Below are 21,983 nucleotides of genomic sequence, written 5' to 3'. Positions count from 1 at the left end.
TTTCTTGTTTTTTTTTTTTTTTTTTTAACAGGTATCCTGATCAAAACCAGCTCAGCGTCAGATGCCGTTAGGAAGGTATGACTTCAAATTACACTTTGTATCCCTGAAAGAGGGAAACATTTAAGGCAAAATTAACATCCTGAAGCTGTTTCGACATGGGTACATTCACAAGGTGAACATGAACACTCAAGAATCAATCTGCTGGCTCACTCTCAGTCGAGATGGGAGCAACTGAAAGTCTTCAGCTGACAATCAGGTTTAACCACTTAAGACCCTTACTGCATTTAACACTATTTTTTTAAACTTGATATTTAAACAGAAATGGCAGATGAAGAGCAGAGTCCAGAATCACTTGTTTTCTATGAGTGTCTGCACTTTGTGGACCAAGTCTCGAGCCATCGTGAGGACCCGCGGGATCTCATGTCGCTCGGCCATTTCTGAGAAGACAAAGGGAGGTCCAATGTAAGAAGAAAAAAAAAGATTGTACTGCTAATTCAAGGGTGCAGATTATGTCGATCGCGATCGGAAATGGCAGATGAAGAGCAGAGTCCAGAATCACTTGTTTTCTATGAGTGTCTGCACTTTGTGGACCAAGTCTCGAGCCATCGTGAGGACCCGCGGGATCTCATGTCGCTCGGCCATTTCTGAGAAGACAAAGGGAGGTCCAATGTAAGAAGAAAAAAAAAGATTGTACTGCTAATTCAAGGGTGCAGATTATGTCGATCGCGATCGACCGGTAAATCGTGAACTGGTCATGGGGCCACGGTATATACTTTACCGTACCATTGAAAAACTTGATGATGTCAGTAAAATCCATGTTGTTCTCCAGAATGATGTCCCTGTACATTTCCACCAGAGCCAGTGCGATGAAAAGCACAAAATGCTCCGAAGTGGTGTATGCCGCCGCCCAGATGGTCTCCCACACAGAGAAAACGTCATCGTACACCATTTCTCGATAGAAAAAAAAAAGTCGTCTTAGCTCGAAAAGGATCCCGCCCCACGTTCAGGTTGACGCCTCACCTCTTTTAAAGTCCAGTAGGAACCATCGGTAACAGAAGTAGAAGTGGGTGTAGTCGCCATTCTGCTGCATCAACTCAAATAGCTCAGAGTCCAGGATCTAGTGTGCAGAAAAAAACAAATGAGCTCAAATCTTGCATCTTTTGACTTGCGCATACCTGAATGAGCGAGCGCATGTTGGCAAAGTGAGAATCCATGGCGCCCCCGTGAGGAAAGTTCTGGTTCATCCTTTTCATCAGTTCGGTGAAGCAGCTGAACGCCATCACCTCTACGATTAGCGCAATCAAATAAAACAGTTGTTAGAAAATGCCACATTTAATGACATGAATGAAACCGATAGCTTCCATCAACCCTCCAAACTACTGTGGCAAATTGTTGCGTTATGGCGGTAAAGAGTTGGATGACCTTCGACTAAAGTCTCACAGCCCAACAACGACGAAACACTCACCGTCGTCCAGGATAACCAGCAGCGGGGCCAGTATGTCACACATGCCCTGGACGTAACCCGTGTCCAAGTGTTGCCACACATAGCTATGAAACATTGCAAACGGCCCCAACGGGGTGATGAAAATTGGCATAGAATTCAAATTCACCTTCAGAGTGCAGTATGCCCCATCGAGATTGTACTGTGGTCTTTTGTTACCTGCACATGATATTCCTCAGCCTGTCCAGGTTTTCGGGAGTGAAGTACCAGTATGTGCGGTCGCATCGTCTGACGTCTTTGTCAATGCGATGCAAGTTGATTAGGTACATGTCCATGGTCTCTTGCTGCCAGTAGAGTAAAAAGAGGTCAGCAAGTTTTGGTTATTCGTTAAAAGTGCAGCGGAACCACAATCTATAATGGCCAGTTTTTCCTCCCCCTGTTTTTCTTTTTCTTTTTTTTTTAACTGAACTTCAAATTCTGTGGTTTGGGGCTATTCTGTATGCTAACAGTTCACACTTACAGTGTAGATTTGTTGAGCCGAGGAGTCTTGCCGTATGGACTCTGCGACCGCCTCAGCAGACTCTGGTTCGGCAAAGCTGTTTTCCACATCAGGTTCATCTTCAGACAGCCCCTGGTCGGTGTCCTCAGGACTGGTGTTACAAGCGGTGTCCACAAGATCCTCGCATGCCAGCTTGGCTCTCTGAGCTCGACACGCGGGCGGGGCCGCAAGTATCGTCAAGGGCCTGGTGTTCAGTTCTTCGAGGTTTAAGCAAGCCACCCCGGCAGGAATGTCCTCCATCTCCAGAGCGGAAGGAGAGTCATCGGAATCCGGGGACTGCCAAGTATGGGACGATAGGGAAAGGCTCCCGCGGGATGCCGACTGGAGAGCATCGAGTACTTGCCTGACCGGTGAGTTTGAGAAGCCCGGCACAGTTCTGGCTTCAGACGACACAGAATCCGCCGACTCAGCATTGTCTACCTCCAAGAGACAGGCAGTCAACAATTGCGAGTGCAGGCTGTCAAATGCTTCTTCTTTTTCAGAACTCCCTGGATCTCTCTCGATGTTTGCGATATTGTTTTTTTCAGACGATTCATTTTCTTGATCGAGTCTATTTTGTGCTTGAAGGGTCTGTCCGAGTGGTGGGGCTTGGAAATACTCATTCTGAATCTCTTTTTCCAGCTTGATAACATCGGTATTGTCCGGTGGAGCTCTTCGTTCAATGAATGCATTTGCAGTATTTGTGTTTTCAGGTTTCTCCTCGGCTTCGTTCCTCTCCATCTTGTCACTCGCCAATAGGCTCTCCTTTGGCACTGACTCAAGCACCTTGACCATCCCTGGCAGTGATTCGGCTGTCGATCCCTCACTCAAGATGCCCGATGCCTTCGCAGACTGCTGAGAGGTTGCAGATATAAAAGCGGGCCCCGTTAAAAGAAGGTAGCTGTCGCAAGCCGGTGATGCTTTCGATACATTCTCACAGAATGGGTTGCTCGACACAGAGGGAGCAGCTGAGATGCCCTTTGTTGTACTCTCGGGCTCTGTTTGCACTCCTTCAGGCCTCATCTCTGGGGGATCCACAGTATCGACTGATGCAAATACCTAACAGATGGAAGGAAGGTGAGTGAGTGACCAGAGAAAAGCAGATGCGGCGTAGAACTGCATTGCTAATACAGTATGTGAAAATTGCTCCGAATGTTCTGACCAACAGCTCTCAATATAAAATGTCGCCAAGCTGACTTAATAGCTTGTCGATAAAAAATAAGTCTCAGCCCCTGGAGTGCCAGCCCCCACCCAATCAAGTGTGAAATGAAAACATTTTGTTCTGCCAATTTCTGAAAATGGCTGCGGTAACGCCGGATGCACAGATAAGCAAATAAGTCTTTAAATGTTGCTTCCTGAAACTCACGCAACCTTTTAAAGATGCTGCATTTGAATCTTACCGGTGCACTACAACTGGAGTCACTTTGTGAGCGCGTGTTGTGCGGATCTGAGCTGCTGCATAGAGATGACTGCAATGATAAGGGGGGGGGAAAAAAAGCAGAACTACATGTCAGAAAAGTACAAAGGCCACTGTAGTTCCCTTTTGACACATGGCGCTAAAAAAAGTCAACTTACATCTGTGCTAATGGTTGAGTCCTGCTCCACCACCGGCGCTTGCTCGACGCTGTTGCCGGACAAACACCTGGCGAGGGCTTCCGCGTGTTTCTCGCGCTCCTTCTGCTGCACGATGGCCTCGCAGCCTCGCCATTCCTTCATGATCTGCTCGTACATGAGACGCATCTGCTCATCAATCTGAACCAGAGACAAAGGAGAAAAAAAATCAACACAAAATTCTCATTTTGAAGTAAAAATAAGAAAAAAAATACCTCAAGCCTGGATTTCTTCGTCATTGTGAACCGGTAGTGTCCCAAAAGGAAGGGCCAGACTTCCTTGCGCAGTGAAGGTGCCACGCCTCCAAAATAGACCAGCCTGTGTATCTCAAGCTCCTCATAGGCCTGAAATTGTTTTTTTTTTTTAATTTATTGTGACGACTGAAAATGGTGTGCAGTCACTTAAGCGGCATACACGCACAGCGTCAATTGGGCCAAATTCCAACAGTTTCCCTCCCTTGCTGACAAAGTCAGAATAGGCCCAAACATTTGAAAAATGTTCCATAAGCGATTAGCTTGTGATATGGTGTGTGTTGATCAATGTTAAAAACTGCCCATGCGTAACCCCTTTCTGTGCAATTCTTACAGAGCTGTCATTGAGAAACGTGGCCCAGACGTCGGCAGAGAGACCTTCCCGCGCATCCGAGGGCACGTCAGAGAAGACTATGGTGGTGTTGACCAGAGCAGAGAGGTGGGTGCGAACGGTGGACAGGTGACGGCAGTACGCCAGCCCTGAAGTGGAGGCGGGGGGGAAAAATGTTCTTATGAGAACTGTTGTATTCAATGAAAGATTGGAGTGGAATTTGCACTCACATCCATAGAATGCACGGGAGATGATCTGGTACTTCATGGTGTCACAGAGGAGCTTCAGAGGAGCCCTTGGTACCGTAAATTGAATGAGATCCACGACAAGATCTTGATATGGAAAGAAGGCATTGGTCCTACCTTTCCTGATTGCAGCCACTCGGCAATGAGCTATCAGATGATCCGGTCTGAGAGCAGGAAGACCCAGAGGACTTCCTGGGTGGCGGTTGCCACATGTTCATGCCCTGGTCTATCAGCTCTAAGGGCACTGCACAGAATGACAAGACGCCCACCGCCAAAGGAGAGTCACAATCTTCCATTGCCGAAACCTCATCGCAATTTAGCATTGTCCATCTATCGAACTTACTGAACTCCATTTGATTGCCAGGAAGGAGGATCCGAAACACGTAATCCGTGGCCTCGTCATCCTCTTTATCAGACACCGAGTCGCATGAGCTATGCGGGCTCCTCCTGCGCAATTTGGGGAAAACCTTTCCCTACGTATGAAAAACAAAACCATTCAATCCACACCAACCCCCGGTGACATGACGTCCAAGAAGTAGTCAGTCATGCGCACCTTTCCTCTCTGGTTCCAAAGCGGCGGCTCCAGCTGACCGTGAGGAAGGAGGCCCGTCTCCAGGCAGGTGAGAAACTGGAGCAGGTGGCCCCCTTTGGGGAAGTGCAAAGGGGGCCGTTGGATGCCGTCCTGGCTGACCAACACCAGGGTTCCGCCACTGTTCACTGGGGAAGCAAGGTTTCAAAGTTGGCGGCCATGAACACTCCTCCCAACCTCAGAAATGAATTACCTTGCTGGTGACAGTGGAGATAGACTATCTCCTCCAAGCGAATCGTCATGGCGTAATCCCAGTAAACACTGTGGGGGAGTGAGGGGTGGAAATATTGAAAACACGTTTGTCCTTATTAGAGGAACTCACTGTTGGGTCTACCTCTTCTCAGAATCCAGCTCCCCCATGTTGCCATTCATGAGCTGATTGGGTGTCCATTTGAGTGTCATCAGCTCTCCCGTTTGGTGCAGGGAGAGATAGCCAGGAATGGCCTCCATGTCGTCCCGCTGGAGAAGCACGGTAGCAGCGTGCAGGTCAGTTGATTAGGTATTGCAAGAGTCCACAAGGCAGTATTTGATACATATCTCGTTCGTGCCGGAACCTCGTGAGATTGTGAGGTGGGATGATGCCTACAAGGCTGAATTTACAGTCCTTAATTTTAAAGTGAAAAAATAAGTCAACCCGCCCTCCCCACCGCCTCTCTTCCACTTCCCGGCCTAATTTGTTGCCATGAAAATGGGCACTTGGACCTGACATACCGGCTGCACCAGGACATTGTTCTTGCCAAAAAGCAGCGTGGCTCTGGAATTTTGGTGCAGGGATTCCACGTACTCTCTTGCCCACACCAAAGGGCGGTCGTCCATGCTGCCACTGGACTGCCTCTTTTGAATCTACACGGTGACCAAAAAAAAAAAAAAAATGAGGATGAGATGCTTAAATGGCTCTCACTCAATAATGAACTAACCAGGGCAGGCCTCCTGGAGGGAGAATCCTGTCGACAGTGGCCACTGTGGATGCGGTGCCTCTGTACGAGCTCGTCAGCTGATGGGTCCGTCCAGAAATGGTCGGCGGTCTTGACTTGGGTGTACTCCAAGGCGCAGGGACCGACTGTAAGGCACCGTCAAGGAACATGTCACAAAAGCATTATACCCCCCCCCACCCAAAAAAAAAAAAAAAAAAAAAAAAAAAAAAAAATGTTTTTCACAACGAAAAAAGAAATATCCCCCCCCCCCCCCAAAAAAAAAAAAAAAAAAAAAAAACAAGAAAGTGTCTTCTCAATCTGGCAAAGTTGGCAGTGTTGTGATTAGATGTTTTGACACTCGCATGATGACCACGCCAGGCTATAACGGCAATTAAATTTACCCAATAGTGATGCAAGAATTTGTCCATCCACAGGATCCATCAGCATGGCTTCTTGGTCCTACCTTTCCTGATTGCAGCCACTCGGCAATGAGCTATCAGATGATCCGGTCTGAGAGCAGGAAGACCCAGAGGACTTCCTGGGTGGCGGTTGCCACATGTTCATGCCCTGGTCTATCAGCTCTAAGGGCACTGCACAGAATGACAAGACGCCCACCGCCAAAGGAGAGTCACAATCTTCCATTGCCGAAACCTCATCGCAATTTAGCATTGTCCATCTATCGAACTTACTGAACTCCATTTGATTGCCAGGAAGGAGGATCCGAAACACGTAATCCGTGGCCTCGTCATCCTCTTTATCAGACACCGAGTCGCATGAGCTATGCGGGCTCCTCCTGCGCAATTTGGGGAAAACCTTTCCCTACGTATGAAAAACAAAACCATTCAATCCACACCAACCCCCGGTGACATGACGTCCAAGAAGTAGTCAGTCATGCGCACCTTTCCTCTCTGGTTCCAAAGCGGCGGCTCCAGCTGACCGTGAGGAAGGAGGCCCGTCTCCAGGCAGGTGAGAAACTGGAGCAGGTGGCCCCCTTTGGGGAAGTGCAAAGGGGGCCGTTGGATGCCGTCCTGGCTGACCAACACCAGGGTTCCGCCACTGTTCACTGGGGAAGCAAGGTTTCAAAGTTGGCGGCCATGAACACTCCTCCCAACCTCAGAAATGAATTACCTTGCTGGTGACAGTGGAGATAGACTATCTCCTCCAAGCGAATCGTCATGGCGTAATCCCAGTAAACACTGTGGGGGAGTGAGGGGTGGAAATATTGAAAACACGTTTGTCCTTATTAGAGGAACTCACTGTTGGGTCTACCTCTTCTCAGAATCCAGCTCCCCCATGTTGCCATTCATGAGCTGATTGGGTGTCCATTTGAGTGTCATCAGCTCTCCCGTTTGGTGCAGGGAGAGATAGCCAGGAATGGCCTCCATGTCGTCCCGCTGGAGAAGCACGGTAGCAGCGTGCAGGTCAGTTGATTAGGTATTGCAAGAGTCCACAAGGCAGTATTTGATACATATCTCGTTCGTGCCGGAACCTCGTGAGATTGTGAGGTGGGATGATGCCTACAAGGCTGAATTTACAGTCCTTAATTTTAAAGTGAAAAAATAAGTCAACCCGCCCTCCCCACCGCCTCTCTTCCACTTCCCGGCCTAATTTGTTGCCATGAAAATGGGCACTTGGACCTGACATACCGGCTGCACCCGGACCATAGGACATTGTTCTTGCCAAAAAGCAGCGTGGCTCTGGAATTTTGGTGCAGGGATTCCACGTACTCTCTTGCCCACACCAAAGGGCGGTCGTCCATGCTGCCACTGGACTGCCTCTTTTGAATCTACACGGTGACCAAAAAAAAAAAAAAATGAGGATGAGATGCTTAAATGGCTCTCACTCAATAATGAACTAACCAGGGCAGGCCTCCTGGAGGGAGAATCCTGTCGACAGTGGCCACTGTGGATGCGGTGCCTCTGTACGAGCTCGTCAGCTGATGGGTCCGTCCAGAAATGGTCGGCGGTCTTGACTTGGGTGTACTCCAAGGCGCAGGGACCGACTGTAAGGCACCGTCAAGGAACATGTCACAAAAGCATTATACCCCCCCCCACCCAAAAAAAAAAAAAAAAAAAAAAACAAGAAAGTGTCTTCTCAATCTGGCAAAGTTGGCAGTGTTGTGATTAGATGTTTTGACACTCGCATGATGACCACGCCAGGCTATAACGGCAATTAAATTTACCCAATAGTGATGCAAGAATTTGTCCATCCACAGGATCCATCAGCATGGCTTCTTTCTCATAAAACGTGCTACAGGAGGAAATACAACAAATGGATCATTTAAATGTCTCGCAGATGAGTGTGACCAACAGGATTTATTAGAATGTACGCAAACTGATACCTGGAGTTCTCCACCAAATACAGGATGATTTTATCCAGTAGCTTCTCCAGCAAAGCCGTTCGGATCCACAAATGTTTGAGGGCTTGAGGTGGAAGGTTGTTCAATTTGGTTTGTCGGCCGCAGTCGTTGCCCTGTGAGGAATTGTTCTGTTTGCTGGAAGACATGTTTAGATACCAGCTCTAAATCAAATTCATTTAATCATTGAAGGAAAAAAAAATGACAGGGTGTGCTGCGAAAGTGGAACCTCTCGACTGAATGCCCCTCAAGTGTGGTGTGCCCCCTCAGCACCTGTTTTCGATAAGTTGTTCCAGCTCTTGGACCTTGTGGCACAGTTGCTCTGCAGGCGTGAAGCTTTTGGCCACTTTCATGAAGAGCGCCGCCACCTTGTTGCTGCACAGCAGTCCCGCGATACGCCGCTTCAGCCCGTGCAGCACACAGGCCTCCACGGTAGCTACACACACACACACACACACATCGGAACCCATTTTTTTTCAATGCAGTGGTTCCTTGACACAGGATTGCTCCCAATTTAAGTTTTAAATTCTGAGCTGTCACTTAAAAAAATGAGAAGCAATTATTGTAATGCCCTCTAATTTCGGGTAAGGAGAAAATATAAAATGAATCCTGATAAGGATGACGGCCCGATATCATTAGGCCTCGCCCCTTAAAGGCACACATCGGTGTGCTTTTGTTGTAACAGTAATTTGGGCCATCGCACCGAAATCTGGGCCGCCATAATTCGTGATGGACACCCCCTGTTGTATTTTAACGAGTGAAAATTTTATTCGCGTCGACTGGTGGGGTGGGAGCTGGGTGGGGGTCCACAGAAACTCTTACTATTCCCCACCCCCGAGATTGACACCCACGACTGTAATTACACTTCGACTATAAAAACGTATTTATTTCTTGATACCCAATTTTACACAGTAGCATTTTTTTCAGAATTAAAACAAGGCTGAAACAGACTAATGACATGTCGATGGGGAAACTTGAACCCAATTTGTGCAGCGACGTACATGCAATGGGATTTCATAACTGTATGCCCCCCCCAAAAAAAAAGAGAAAAAAACAGGTGAAAGGTAAGCACAGGTGGCACAATGGACCCAAACACTGTTGCTAGGATATGAGGGACGTGAGTCTCACACGCACACACACACACACACACACACACCTCGCTCCTGGTTAGCATCAGCACCTCCCAGGGGTGTTATCTGACTCAAATTCTTATCTGGCCACCTTTGGCAAACGCACCACGGTTACTTTCGGGAAAATAGCTGCCACCGGTGCTCATGCAAAAGACCTAGTAAGCCATTTCATGCATGTGTAGTTAAACAAGCGGAGCTATTTTAATTCATTCTCAAAGCATAATTAATCGCACGTTCAACCCGAGGGCTTTGGGAGCTTGTTCATATTCTGTAATAGTGACTGGATATACAGTAACTGCTCTGACTTGATTAAATGATAGATATTTCCTTCTTAATGATTGGGGACCTTGGAATACATTTTCCGATACATGCACTTGCGAAAAAAAAAAAAAAATTGTGAGTGTTCAAGCAAGTTGAGCCCCAACCACCCGCCGCCACCCGAAAAGGAAAATCATTTGTCAGAATAATATCAAAGTAATTTCAGGAAAATATGCATGTCTTTTTTTCTACCGCAGAATGAAACGATGTGGCTGCTGTCGGCGTGCACAAATTTCCTCGTCACCGCCTCCTCCATGATCTGTTTCACCTATGGAACAAGAAGAATCAGTGTTGATTCACGGCCTATCATAAATCTGTTTCGCCCCAGTTAAGCCCCTCCAACAATTTGATTTGATATGTTTATAAATGATTTTCTCAGGCCCCCTAATGTATTGGTCAAGCACCGGGAGAGGGGCAGAAAAAAAAAAATCCTCGAACCGTGCCTGACAACAGCCACTGCTACTCCATCGAAACAAGCCATCAAAACAAGCACATTGGATTTGTAGTAGACAGCGTTACCATTTTCTTCAATGTGGAGAAAAGCATATGTGACATTGTTCTGACCTTGACGAGCTCCTCAGGCTATAGCCACAGTATTTTCATGCAACAAGTTGGATGATTCTGCACAGTGAATTGCGGCACCAAATCCAGTCATGATGCCTAAACTGTGAAATTATTCGCATTTCATTTATGTTACTCCTCATACTTTACTGTGACCTGGGTCCTTTCCTCTGCACTATGCTCTTTCTCACAGGTTTTCAATGGGGTTGAGATCTGGGGACTGAGATGGACGTGAGAGGAGCTTAAATATCCATCTGGGCCATACTTTTCCCAGATATGTTATACTGTATACGAGATATTTTGTAGTTGTTGTGCAAAAATATGCTCTAAATGACGGTATTGTTATTACAGTAGTATTATAGTGTCTAGAATTGAAAAAGACAAAATCTTGAAATAACAAAATTTGGTTGCAGAACTCATAGTTTGCATTGCTGTAGTCTTTTGTTGTTGTTTTTTTCCCAACCCAGGGCTGTATAAACGATATTATAGAATGCAAAAAAAAAAAAAGCAGCCCCTCCTCATGTGTATGCTTGAGATGCAATGAGTCACAGGTGAGGGGGAAGTACCGTTCTTTCTCACTTGGGAATAAAAAAAAAAAAAAAAAAAAACAGCCATGTTTTTCCTTCTCCCGATGGGGAATCGACACTGAGAGGTTCCGTCTGCTCTCGCTTCAGTGCAAAACGGATCAAAAATCGAAAAGCCACAATAAATTTCCATCGCAATGAAAGGGAAATGGAAAATGGTGCGCGCATGTATGTGTGTGAGTGCGCGCGCGCGTGCATCATCACCGTCGTCATCACCAGCATCATCACCGTCATGGCTATATACAGTGTGCATTCTTTTTTAAGCTTCTGCGCCGATTCATGCGATAATAAAACGCCAAAATAGGGCCACTCAAAAGCACAACGCACCTCTTTCTTCACATTGCGCAGCAATTTCTGACGAGTCTCCTCTTCTGTCGCGACAGATAAACACAATCAATATTGCATGTGTGCATCTGGGCACGGATCATCTCAATGCATAATAAGTCTGTGAATCAGAGTCAATAAGGCTTACCTCCCATGGTTGCAGGTTGCACGCGCGGCAACTGCTTTTCTCGGAAGTCAACAACCCTTGCAAAAATAAAAAGAAGCGTACTCCGTGTTCCTTGCGACTAAATTAAACCTATCTGCTACCTCTCCGTCGACCAACACCCCTTTAAAGACACAGTACCCCCCCCCCCCACACACACACACACACACACAACCGGTCGTGCAGCTTGGAGGGGCCTCAGGGGGGCTTACAGTGAAATTGTTCGTCCCCTTGCGTGTTTTTGCAGGGTGCACGCGTTGGAGGTTGACGAGCTGTAGGTGCCGCCTCATTAAGCAGAGTCCTTGCAATTATCCAGATGAAGCTGCGCGGGGGAGCCACGTAACTGCAACAAGGCAACCAACCGGATTTAAGTACTGTTTGGGACTTTATTATATGATATAATACAAACAAAATCAACGATTCAGTATTAGTTCTGGCTTGAAGATACATCGACAAGGAAAAAGTGAACGAGGCATCTTCACAAATTGTCTGCACCATTCAAGACTTCTGACTGGGAGGGACAATGTGGTGCGAATAGAATATGGTGACAATCAAAAATATCAAGCAAAGTACTGTCTGTAGGGTATAATTAATAACCCCAGGCCCCCCATGCTGAATTTCATGTGCCCCCTCCCCTTCTTTGACGGGTCTGCCTTGGGGACAGTATAAGTATAATTCATTGAGATGCCTCAACTGCTTTCAGCTCATCTGTGCAGCACTAATAATTTCAATGAGGAAAGTTGATTTGACATACAAGCTTAATCACGGAACGAATTAAAATCAAGCATCATTGTATGTGAAATACTAATTATTATATAATGCAACGTGGCATATCATATAGAGGTATTGGTCAATCGTATTTTTCCTTGATACGGTTCGAATACTATGCAGGTTCAGTGGACGTACAGGACGCGGAAGTGAGCGAGGAAGCGAACGAGGAGGTACATCAGAGAATCGGAACGGGTTCCATCCCATCTTTGTTCAACAGTAGGCAGGGCAGATGGGCTGAGAGAGCGAGAGAGTTGTTGCTTTTTGTCCCGACAACCATAATCGACTGCTGCTCGACTGGCTCACTCACTATTGTCCACTCTTCTTCTGTTTGGTTTGAATAAGCGTCTGTAAGGGGGGGATGTCAAAGCGAGTGCGAAGCAAAGAGGTCTGCGCCGACTGCAGCGCCCCGGGTATGTCAAACAAGCTAACTGCCTAGCCGCCGTGCTAACCTGCTATAGCCTCCAACACAACACTATATAAACCGTGCAATGTTTGCCTGTGCTGTATTACTATGGTGATGCTAACGATAACATAGCTGATTTACTACACATAATGTCTTCTATTTATTACGATTGTGGTTTAAATGTGTCCTTGGTAGTGTTTTTGCTTGTGTTTGTGCGCGAGCTGTAGCGAACTTTTCTGCTTCTCGCGATATTTTCTTTCGTAGTCCGATGATGCTCAACAGCTGTCAATGCTGTGTCGTCGTGAATTGTAGATTAGCCGGTGAACGTTTGTTGTTAAATGGCCAGTAAGGCGGCATAATGTTTCTTATGATATTTCAGGGGGATGAATAGAGTATGTCAGTCTTTCTATCCATGCATCCATCCATCTAACAAGGGGCCAAACTGCTCGCTTATCTCTCATTTATTTGTGAATGCACATTATTCGTTTCCGTGTGTGAGAGTGGGTTCTATTTATCACATTCCGTTCGTACGCAGGGGATATAGCGCGCATTTTTTCAATTGAGTGTTGCACTGTAGCTATCATGAACCTACACTAATGCAACAGTCATGTAATGACAGTAAAGATGTTTGTTTTTCCGTCGGCTCCTTCGGTGTAGGTAAAACGCATGCTCTCTAGTGTTTAAGTCTCAAGATAAACTTAGCCCAACCCCCATGTATGGCAAGAGTTCACGAGCATCACTGAATACAAACCTCATTTTCCACCTCATGTGCGTTTTACAGAGCCTCGCTGGGCCTCCGTCAACCGGGGTGTGTTGATCTGCGATGAATGCTGCAGCATTCATCGCGGTCTGGGACGACACAGCTCCCAAGTCCGGCATTTGACCCACTCAGTGTGGCCCCCGTCCCAGTTTCAGGTGACCATTGGTGATACCGATAGGACCACTTCTGTAGCTGTTGGCGTATCTCACACATTAATGGAGAGTTTAATGACTCGTTTTAGATGGTCCAGACACTTTACGGAAATGGAGCTAATTCCATATGGGAGCACAGCCTTCTGGACCCATCTTCTTCCTCCTCCTCTTCCTCAGCTAGTGGCAAGCGTAAAGCAAATCCTCAAGATCGCGTTCAGTAAGTGACTGCCACTTACGTTTGTATTTTACTGTTGTTATTATTATGTCGCAATTAATTGGGGCACAGTGTCAATTAGAGAGGAGTACCCTATTTGGGGTTATCCTGATCTTTTCACAACACTACATGACAGAATCAAACCAAATGTGTTCTCTCCAGTCCCAATAAAACAGAGTTCATTAAGGCCAAATACCAGATGTTGGCATTCGTCCATCGCATGCCTTGTCGGGAGGATGACAGCGTGACCGCCAAAGATCTCAGCAAGGTAAGAATTTGATGTCCCATCATGAAGCCAAACTCACTCGTCTCTCTCTGTGCAGCAACTGCATTCCAGCGTTCGAACGGGGAACCTGGAGACCTGCCTGAGACTTTTATCACTGGGAGCGCAGGCCAACTTCTTCCATCCGGTGAATGGAACTATCCCGACGATTGTTTGTGTTATTTCCTTTTCACGTGATATCATGTTGCTAATAATATGCCCCCTTTTTTTTTTTTTTTTTTTTTTTTTTTTTGAAACGGGGTCACAGGAGAAAGGAAACACGCCACTGCACATAGCAGCAAAAGCGGGACAATTGTTACAAGCCGAGCTATTGGCCGTGTATGGAGCTGATCCCGGCGCTCTTGACTCCAGTGGGAAGACCCCCATTGACTACGCTAGGTAAAGCCAGACCAACGTGCGTCAATTACAGTCTGAGAGGAAGACAACAACCACAGATGTGTGTACTATTTTTATTTTAATGTGTTAACCAGAGCCGTAACATGGAAAAAGTGGTTGTAGTCCACCATGAGCATGGTGTGTGAAACAATGAATACAAGATGATGATGTCACATGACGGATGACTAATTCAATGAATGTAAGACTGAAGCAAAATTCAGTTGGCCAGCATGCTCAGCCGAACCATTTAGTGGCTTCCTCCCTTCAGCACTTATATATCATTTCCCTTAAAATGTATCGTCTTACGCTTAATGCCAGCGTTTCCCAAATTCTGTACAGCCTGATAATTAATTTACAAAAAAAAGAAAAGAGCTCAAAACAGTTCATAGAAAGTGGCACTTGGAGTTATTTCGACAAAAGCAAATTTGGAAAAATACTCATTTCAAACATTTTACTTGGAAAAACAACTGCATCCTAAACTTGTGCTTATGTAGTTTTTTTTTTTGTTTTTGTTTTTTTAATATACCTGAGCGGTCGGTTCCTTACATGTTCCAAACTTGATGTTGCAGACAAGCTGGGCATCAGGAGCTAGCTGAGCGCCTCGTGGAGATCCAATACGAACTCACCGATCGCTTAACATTTTACCTTTGTGGACGAAGACCAGGTAATAATGCGAAGCATCGACCCTAAAGTTCCGTTGCCTTATGGCTGAAAATTTGACGTTGATGATTATGTTGTTACAGATCACAGATTTGGCCAACACTTCATCATCCCTCAAATGGCAGACAGGTACACCTGCTTTTATTGTTTCTAACTCTGGAGAAAAAAAAACAGTTGCTCAGAGTAAATGACAATTTTGCGGTGTCACTTGTATGGATTGCCATAGCTGTATTATATTAAAAACAAAGAGACATGCTTTATTTTTAATTGAGTCAATTTTCAAGACAAATACTTTTCCAACACTGCCTTCTTTTGATGACTACAGGAATAAGTAAGCAGCTGATATCTTTTTGTGACTGCATGTGCACAATTTTTGGTTTCCTGCGAATTCATTTTGAAATGATTTAATTATTATTATTATTATATATTTTTTTAGCAGTCTAGATTTGTCCGAATTTGCAAAAGCCGCCAAGAAGAAGCTCCAGTCTGTAAGGCGCCTCCTGTTCAATTACATATTTTTAAGTTCATATGATTGGTTGACCGGTTTTGTTTTGTTTGTTTCGTTCCAGCTAAGTAACCATCAGTTTGAAGAGCTTGCTATGGATGTTTACGACGAAGTGGACAGGCGGGAAACGGACGCGGGTATGATGCGGCAAAAACACTTGGCACACCAAAGACCCAACTATTAGTATACTCATAATTAAGAAATATATTTTCCATAGGACGTCGACTTTAATTTGCTTGTTCTTTTCTAGTGTGTTTGGCCACTCAGAACCACAGCACACTGGTAACAGACACCACGGTGGTCCCTTTCCTGCCAGTCAACCCCGAATATTCCTCCACCAGAAACCAAGCAAGTTTTGCACCTGTTTTTTTTTTTTTAAATGTTCATGTGTGCTGTTTTTAAATGAATGAATTCCGTCCTCAGGGTCGTCAAAAGTTGGCGAGGTTTAGCGCCCATGAATTTGCCACCTTGGTCATCGATATTCTGACAGATGCCAAACGCCGGCAGTGGGGGAACTCCTGCGAAAGTCCGAAAGGTACGAAAATTCATCCGTACCGTTATTCATTTTTAGTTTATTCTCATTTATGTCGAGAGTAACCGGAGCCTATCACAGCTGAATATATTTACATAAATTACAGAAATTGTGAAAAAAAAAAAAAAAAAGCAAAATACAGCATGATCGTGAGAAGGGAAACTTGAAATCATGATTTGATTTCGATGAATTGCACACGCCTACTGCAACAATGACAACATCACTGTCCACTGTATGTCTTCTTTAAATGTCTCTGCCTACAGAGAGTGTGGAGCTGATCCTGCAAGGAATAAACAGTCGCCACAGCAGCGAGAGCCAAGACAACGACCAGCCCGACTACGACAGCGTGGCCTCGGATGAAGATCCCGTCCAAGAGGCGACCCGCAGGGACAACGGCACCGACGGAAGAACCAAGGTTTGCCGAAGCACCTACTTCTTCCGCACACACAATGATCAATTGAATTTCGTTGACATGCACCAGAGCTCTGAGTCATCCGACTTGTCGGACGGTCCCATCACGGTTCAGGAGTTCATGGATGTGAAAAGCGCCCTCACCGCCTCGGAAGCCAAAATCCAGCAGCTTCTCAAAGTCAACTGTCACCTGAGCGAAGAGCTGCGAGCCATGCAGGGCAAGGTTCGTGAAGTTCTTCAGCCGGACGTGAATTGATGATGTCAACGTGGAGTCTCCCTCAGTTGGAAAAAAAACTGAAAATGATTGGGATGTTGTTTGCTGTAAATTGCATGAACCTGAAGGCAACCTGAACCTGAAGGGAGCTTTCACCTAATTCGCGGGAAATTCATTTATTCCTTTTGAGACTTAGTGATGAGCACACTTTAAAAATTCATAACTCACTGAATTTTGAAGCGATTTTGACGTGGTTTGCTCGACTGCGAACGTCAGACGTGTGGCTACGATTAAAAAGAATCGGTGTCGGTTAAAAATTCTTCTTCACTTAAAATGATATGTTTTACAGATATAATCGTTGAAAAAAATAGTAGCCCCTTTCCAAATTGCATCCTTTTGTGATTGTGCAAGCCTGACTTGGAAGTCAAGGCACCACTGTGTCTTAAAATAGCCGAAAGGCTTTTTCCATGAGTTTTGGCTGCAATTTCCTCCATTATTAATGCCCCTCGGACCTGCGTCACCTCTTCTGTCCACCCCAGCTGAACTCCCTGCAAACGGAGAACACGACGCTGCGGTGGCAGGCCCCGGGCTCCCAGGTCCAGGTCCAGGGGCCCGTGGGCCGACGCCAGACCCGCGGCGGACGCGCCATGTCAATGTACGAGACCGGCTCCATCCCCAGACAGTGCCCCCACCGCGACGACGCCTCTCGGCGGGAGGACGGTGTCGTCTTACAACCCTTCCCTACCAATGTAAGCGCCACGAGGGCATTTTGGCTCCCGCTCGGCTGTTGACGTGACTCAGTGTACATGGCTGGCTTGGAGCTGGTGGTGTTTTTTTGGGTTTTTTTTTTTCCATTCATTCATTTCATTGGAGTTGGCTCAACTTGGTGTGACCCTTTTCTAGATAGGGAGGGGTCCTTTGGGAACGGCCGCTTCCTCCCTCCCATCCTTCCCCTCCTCCCTGTCCTGGTCGCGGGATGAGAGATCTCGAAGGGTTAAGTACTGGAGGGCTCCACAAAAAGCACTCGCCCTCCCCCGCCCCGCCCGCCCCCACCCTCTTTTTATGCTAGCCGCCTCTCACCTGACGTGGCTGTCTTTTAAAAGCATCTCGGCTTTGACTTGCTCGCTTTTGACTTTTTCTGAAACCGAGTCGCTAAAATCCAGACGCAGGGTCCAAATGTCCTTGAAAGAAAGCTAAAATGTGCTTCATGGCCGCCGATAAAAATGTTCACTATTCATGCCGGCATTTGTTTGCATCGACTAATTGCATCCCCTCGCTTGCAGTCCCTTTTGCATCCGACATGTGCATGCTTGTGTGGTTTTGTCTGCGCATTTGGATCGGATGGTAATTTGTCTGGTGTCCCCACAGGGCTGCAGTTTGGAGGCACACAGCGCCGTGCTCAACTATGATGCTGCGCCGACCCACTCTGAACCAGAGGATACTTGGTAAGAAATGTTTTGGGGGTCAAACTCGTGCTTTAAGTTATGCACTTTTAATATGTAAAAAAAAAAAAAAAGATCCAAACAGCAACCATCCATACAGGTTGTCATCCCAATTTAAGATCTTCTCCCTCCCTCCATTTTGTGCACCTTTCAGCAGCCCCCTGGTAGCCTCAGCAGCGGTGGAGTGCGAGACCGAAGGCGAGGAAGACGCCGCTGCCCTTCCGTGCACCGAGGACGTCATCTGTAAGACGGAGCAAATCACCAAGAATATTCAGGAACTTCTGAGGGCCGCCCAGGAGACCAAACACGAAAGGTACGTCATCCCTCAATTGTGATTTTTATTTTTCACAGAAATTTGCACTAAACTGATTACTTGTCAAAATGGAACATTTTTCATCACAGGAATGGGAGTATCAGGTATCTGTAGCTAAACACCAAAGCAGACTGCGGAGCTTGGTGTGAAATAGTTAAGATGATATAAGATATCCTTTATTTGTCCCACACTGGGGAAATTTACAGTGTTACATTGTTACATTGACCACCGTTCTGCGCTGCTAGTACCGCAAAACGGGGAAATGAATACTTCGAATTAAGTATGCAACCAGTAAATGACACCCGTTCTACCACTGACCACACATGTGTTTTTGTCTGTCTCCGGACAGCTTCCTACCGTGTTCGGAGAAGATCTGCGTGGCTGTGAAAGAGATGGCCGCTCTGTTTCCCAAGGTAACGCGACACCCCACCACAACAGCAGCACGTGTTTACGAAACACCACCGCACAATGTGCATCATGCGGTCTTGCCTATTGAATTTTGAATATTGCTCTTTGACAATACATTCCGAACCCCGCTCTCTCTCTCTCATCTCATCTCATCTCATTGTCTTTTCCTGGCAGAGGCCGTCCTCGGAGACGGTTCGCGGCTCCCTGTCGCTGCTCACCACCAGCGCCGGCCGGCTGCACAGCGAGTGCCGCGGGCCGTGCCCCCCCGCCGCCGCCGACGTCCAGCTGGTCACGCAACAGGTCATCCAGTGCGCCTACGACATTGCCAAAGCCGCCAAGCAGCTCGTCACCGTGACCACCAAAGAGAACAGCAACTAGCCAGAACCCCGCCCTTCAACTCAATTCAACCCACCCCCAAATGGTCACTTCACGTCCTTGAGAACTACATTCCTTTATCTTGGAAAATTGAACAGTATTTATTATTACCTTGATCGTGAACCACAATGATACGTCAAGACCAGGGGTTCGCAAACTTTTGTGTCCAGGGGAGAAAGAAATCTAATCAATGGGCCATAGGAATTGAAAAGTTGATTTTCTGAAAGAGTAAAAAAGTCTTAAGGATATTGACATATGAAAAATGATCCGAGCTAATAGTTCATTAAAAATTGTTTGCTTGACCCCAGTTTGGAAACCCCTGGTTTTAGACAGAGGAGAAGATATTACCTCACAACCGCCACAGCTAGCAATTAGCATTTCACTGATAGCAAAGGCGTGATTACATAGATTTGTAGCCAACCTCATTTTCAGTCCTTGTGCTCCAAAACAGATAGGATATATCGCCATGGCAATGATGATAAACCCTCGGTATTTGTGGAGGATAAAAGCCGAGCCCTGCTGCGAATAGAAAAGAAATATGAGAAGCTGACCGCCCCTCAAATGTTTGGATATTTTGAATATTAGTAGTTTAAACCATGAATATGTCACATACTATCCTCCTAAAACACTTAAAGAACGATAAAGATAATTGATAATGAAACATGCACAGGAATTGCCCGTATACAATGAGCCCACCATTTGTTAGCTTGAGCTTTTTGCAATCGTCTATACGCAGATCAAAGACGAAGCAGTGTAGAATCTGTAACTTCCGCTAACAATCCAGGCTGAAAATATTGCTCCTTCCTAACCTTAATAAAAAATAAAAAAAAAGCAAAAACAAATGACAGCGATATCGCTTCAAAATACTTCAAAATAGCTTTTTAAAGCCTTACACAACAAGCAGCGAATAGGTGAAATTTTCAGCAAATAGCCCAGGGTATGTTCCACAGGGGAAAAAAATGTGAATTTGTGAATAGCGAACCACAAATAGTCAGGGTTCACTGTATCTGACATCAGTGTTTTTGGTTACAGCCAGACTTTGTGTGTGTGTGTGTGTGTGTGTGTGTGTGTGTGTGTGTGTGTGTGTGTGTGTGTGTGTGTGTGTGTGTGTGTGTGTGTGTGAGAGAGAGAGAGAGAGAGAGATGTCCTTAGCGGCTCATGTGAAATCCATTTCATGAACGTGATGCAAATGATGCGTAACCTCGAAAGTGGAACCACAGTCCAAACGTTGCCATCGTGAAGACATTTAGTCAACGCACGGTCATCGTTTCAATTCAAATTTTGTCTGTAAGTATAAGAATTAGTGTAAGACAACTAAAACCGACTGATTTTATTTCCGACAGCACCCCACGAAACATATGTCAGGTAGGGTAGTCTTTGTATCTACTGCCATTTAGTGGCAAATGATTTAATTGTTCTGCCTGTCACTATATGTCATCGAACAAAAGACGCATGCATCATTGGGGTAAATCGTTTCTAGACTGATGGAAATTCGACAGTTTTATCTCACTGATATGTCGTGGAAGTTAGCAGCTGATGCTCCAAGATCACTTTTTTTTTTGAACCATCACACTTCCTCATTTGCTGTCAGTGGTGCCCTTCTGTGGTGCCATCACAATATTAAAGTAAATAGAAACTACTCCCTTTGTTGAATTGCGGCACTTCGGTTCGACTTGGGAGGTGCATACAAATGTACGTATCAATGTAATTACCAGATTGAATGCAAAACCTTTTGTCGTATTTATGATCGTGCGTGTCATACCTCTTAAGAAAAGTAGCAGTTTTTATTTTTGTAATTATACCCGCAACCTAATGGTCAAAATCATTGTTTTCCAAAGTCAAAGTTTTCCACTTAATTTTACAACAACTAGTTAATGATTATGGTAATCATTACACCTCTAGTTTCCAAATGTTAACAACATGACTGTGATGCATTTTCAACACAATACCCAAACTGTTTAGAGCCGCTGTTTAGGAAACTTGGATCCAAGTACATGTGCCCTTCGGTAAAATCTGTTCTCGTGTGTCACTTTCAGTCCTGAATGTTAAGCGTGGAAAAAGTAACAGAATACCTCGGCCACACTGAGTCCAGTGAAGTGGGTCTAAGTTACATTTGTGTTTTAAAAGTGTCCGAAAGGCAGACGAGAGTTAAGAGATGCCATTCAATGTCATCTTGTTTTGATTATGCACTGTAATGCAAAAAAAAAAAAAAACACACACACACACACAAACAAACAGCAGCTTATTACCATGTACAACACAATTCTTTCCAACTCTGAATATAAAATGTTTCCTTTAATTTAACAGATGCCATTTATTTTCCAGCTTGTTGTATTTGTATTTTTAACGTGTGCCACAATTTACTATATTTAGAATGAAATGGGAGAAATGTCACACTTGGTACTTATTTCCCACACCTCCCTAGCCCCCAATAACCCAGAGTATACCCAACAACAAATAAATAAACATATATTTGATATGTGGCTTTGACATTTGACTTTTTGTATTATTAGGCCATGTTGTGAATTTAGCCTTTGGGCAAAAGTATTAAAACATGAATAGATGGACATCCACATTTAATTGATTTTATTGCTTTGATGGAAAGATAGATAGATAGATGCTGGACATATTTAATGTTTGAATCAACAGGTAAATAAAAACAAGCAACAACCCCTGGATAATTTCAAATATTTTAATTGTGGCGCAGAATTACCCGATTATCCGTTGCATTTTGTAGAGTTACCGTATGACGACGCAAGTGTCCACAATGATGTGGCCTAATGCGTCGTCATCATCACGCGACTCTACG

The 21,983-nt window shown here is 45.5% G+C and overlaps 3 protein-coding genes and 2 long non-coding RNA genes across 17 annotated transcripts; 3 read left to right on the top strand and 2 right to left on the bottom strand.

Moving 5' to 3' along the window:
• Nucleotides 1-13: 13 nt before the first annotated feature.
• Nucleotides 14-2,167, top strand: LOC109526061 (uncharacterized). The gene is made up of 3 exons (XR_002170264.1): nucleotides 14-340; nucleotides 544-669; nucleotides 2,090-2,167. It is a non-coding gene; the product is annotated as an uncharacterized LOC109526061 (long non-coding RNA).
• LOC109526043 (small G protein signaling modulator 1-like) lies at nucleotides 532-7,341 on the bottom strand. Of its 5 annotated transcripts, none has more exons than XM_019887042.1 (19): nucleotides 6,322-6,369; nucleotides 5,924-6,066; nucleotides 5,718-5,849; nucleotides 5,341-5,465; nucleotides 5,200-5,267; nucleotides 4,971-5,134; nucleotides 4,535-4,890; nucleotides 4,403-4,467; nucleotides 4,176-4,321; nucleotides 3,806-3,934; nucleotides 3,555-3,731; nucleotides 3,380-3,448; nucleotides 1,962-3,038; nucleotides 1,661-1,785; nucleotides 1,466-1,548; nucleotides 1,176-1,285; nucleotides 1,021-1,117; nucleotides 784-951; nucleotides 532-644 (listed from the first exon to the last, which is right to left on the bottom strand). In XM_019887042.1, exons 1-19 carry the CDS (start codon nucleotides 6,365-6,367, stop codon nucleotides 556-558), a joined length of 3,369 nt encoding a protein of 1,122 aa, XP_019742601.1. In that variant the 5' UTR covers nucleotides 6,368-6,369; the 3' UTR covers nucleotides 532-555. The 5 variants fall into 5 exon arrangements, with proteins under 5 accessions (XP_019742601.1, XP_019742602.1, XP_019742604.1 ...); XM_019887043.1 differs by having other exon boundaries at nucleotides 602-951; nucleotides 4,535-4,661; nucleotides 4,761-4,890; XM_019887045.1 differs by having other exon boundaries at nucleotides 602-951; nucleotides 3,555-3,698; nucleotides 4,535-4,661; nucleotides 4,761-4,890.
• On the top strand, nucleotides 4,945-5,493 carry LOC109526064 (uncharacterized). Its single transcript, XR_002170267.1, has 2 exons — nucleotides 4,945-5,037; nucleotides 5,351-5,493. It is a non-coding gene; the product is annotated as an uncharacterized LOC109526064 (long non-coding RNA).
• A 143-nt stretch (nucleotides 7,342-7,484) lies between the features above and the next one.
• Nucleotides 7,485-11,499, bottom strand: LOC109526038 (small G protein signaling modulator 1-like). The gene is made up of 9 exons (XM_019887032.1): nucleotides 11,342-11,499; nucleotides 11,197-11,240; nucleotides 9,917-9,992; nucleotides 8,550-8,712; nucleotides 8,262-8,414; nucleotides 8,103-8,170; nucleotides 7,780-7,922; nucleotides 7,567-7,706; nucleotides 7,485-7,524 (listed from the first exon to the last, which is right to left on the bottom strand). The coding sequence occupies exons 1-9, from the start codon at nucleotides 11,346-11,348 to the stop codon at nucleotides 7,485-7,487; spliced, it is 834 nt and encodes a 277-aa protein (XP_019742591.1). The 5' UTR covers nucleotides 11,349-11,499.
• A 104-nt stretch (nucleotides 11,500-11,603) lies between these two features.
• LOC109526044 (ARF GTPase-activating protein GIT2-like) lies at nucleotides 11,604-21,653 on the top strand. 9 transcript variants are annotated; one of them, XM_019887048.1, is made up of 22 exons: nucleotides 11,604-11,727; nucleotides 12,248-12,297; nucleotides 12,470-12,537; nucleotides 13,312-13,445; nucleotides 13,532-13,659; nucleotides 13,819-13,924; nucleotides 13,980-14,066; nucleotides 14,187-14,317; nucleotides 14,884-14,978; nucleotides 15,058-15,103; nucleotides 15,300-15,305; nucleotides 15,411-15,462; nucleotides 15,544-15,616; nucleotides 15,730-15,827; nucleotides 15,903-16,014; nucleotides 16,275-16,645; nucleotides 17,176-17,385; nucleotides 17,540-17,629; nucleotides 18,005-18,081; nucleotides 18,233-18,391; nucleotides 18,741-18,804; nucleotides 18,974-21,653. In XM_019887048.1, exons 3-22 carry the CDS (start codon nucleotides 12,486-12,488, stop codon nucleotides 19,175-19,177), a joined length of 2,295 nt encoding a protein of 764 aa, XP_019742607.1. In that variant the 5' UTR covers nucleotides 11,604-11,727; nucleotides 12,248-12,297; nucleotides 12,470-12,485; the 3' UTR covers nucleotides 19,178-21,653. The 9 variants fall into 9 exon arrangements, with proteins under 9 accessions (XP_019742607.1, XP_019742606.1, XP_019742609.1 ...); XM_019887047.1 differs by lacking the exon at nucleotides 11,604-11,727 and having other exon boundaries at nucleotides 12,031-12,297; XM_019887055.1 differs by lacking the exons at nucleotides 11,604-11,727; nucleotides 12,248-12,297 and having other exon boundaries at nucleotides 12,314-12,537; nucleotides 16,275-16,426; nucleotides 16,538-16,645.
• The last annotated feature ends 330 nt before the right edge of the window (nucleotides 21,654-21,983 follow it).

The sequence above is a fragment of the Hippocampus comes genome, unplaced genomic scaffold, assembly GCF_001891065.2.
Source record: "Hippocampus comes isolate QL1 unplaced genomic scaffold, H_comes_QL1_v1.1 scaffold54, whole genome shotgun sequence".
Lineage (NCBI taxonomy): Eukaryota > Metazoa > Chordata > Actinopteri > Syngnathiformes > Syngnathidae > Hippocampus > Hippocampus comes.
The sequence above is the reverse complement of the archived record's forward strand: the minus strand, read 5'-3'. Positions and strand labels throughout refer to the sequence as shown.

Excerpts from the sequence above, each read along its gene's own strand:
- LOC109526044 (XM_019887048.1), top strand. The coding sequence starts at position 12,486 with ATGTCAAAGCGAGTGCGAAGCAAAGAGGTCTGCGCCGACTGCAGCGCC. Across the intron at positions 18,082-18,232 it reads TCTGAACCAGAGGATACTTG|CAGCCCCCTGGTAGCCTCAG; the intron begins GTAAGAAATGTT and ends TGCACCTTTCAG. Across the intron at positions 18,392-18,740 it reads CAGGAGACCAAACACGAAAG|CTTCCTACCGTGTTCGGAGA; the intron begins GTACGTCATCCC and ends GTCTCCGGACAG.
- LOC109526038 (XM_019887032.1), bottom strand. Across the intron at positions 7,923-8,102 it reads AATTCTTGCATCACTATTGG|TCGGTCCCTGCGCCTTGGAG; the intron begins GTAAATTTAATT and ends GGTGCCTTACAG. Across the intron at positions 7,707-7,779 it reads CCTCCAGGAGGCCTGCCCTG|ATTCAAAAGAGGCAGTCCAG; the intron begins GTTAGTTCATTA and ends GTCACCGTGTAG.
- LOC109526043 (XM_019887041.1), bottom strand. The coding sequence starts at position 6,367 with ATGCTGATGGATCCTGTGGATGGACAAATTCTTGCATCACTATTGG. Across the intron at positions 3,732-3,805 it reads CGAAGAAATCCAGGCTTGAG|ATTGATGAGCAGATGCGTCT; the intron begins GTATTTTTTTTC and ends TCTCTGGTTCAG. Across the intron at positions 1,286-1,465 it reads GCTGGTTATCCTGGACGACG|AGGTGATGGCGTTCAGCTGC; the intron begins GTGAGTGTTTCG and ends CGCTAATCGTAG.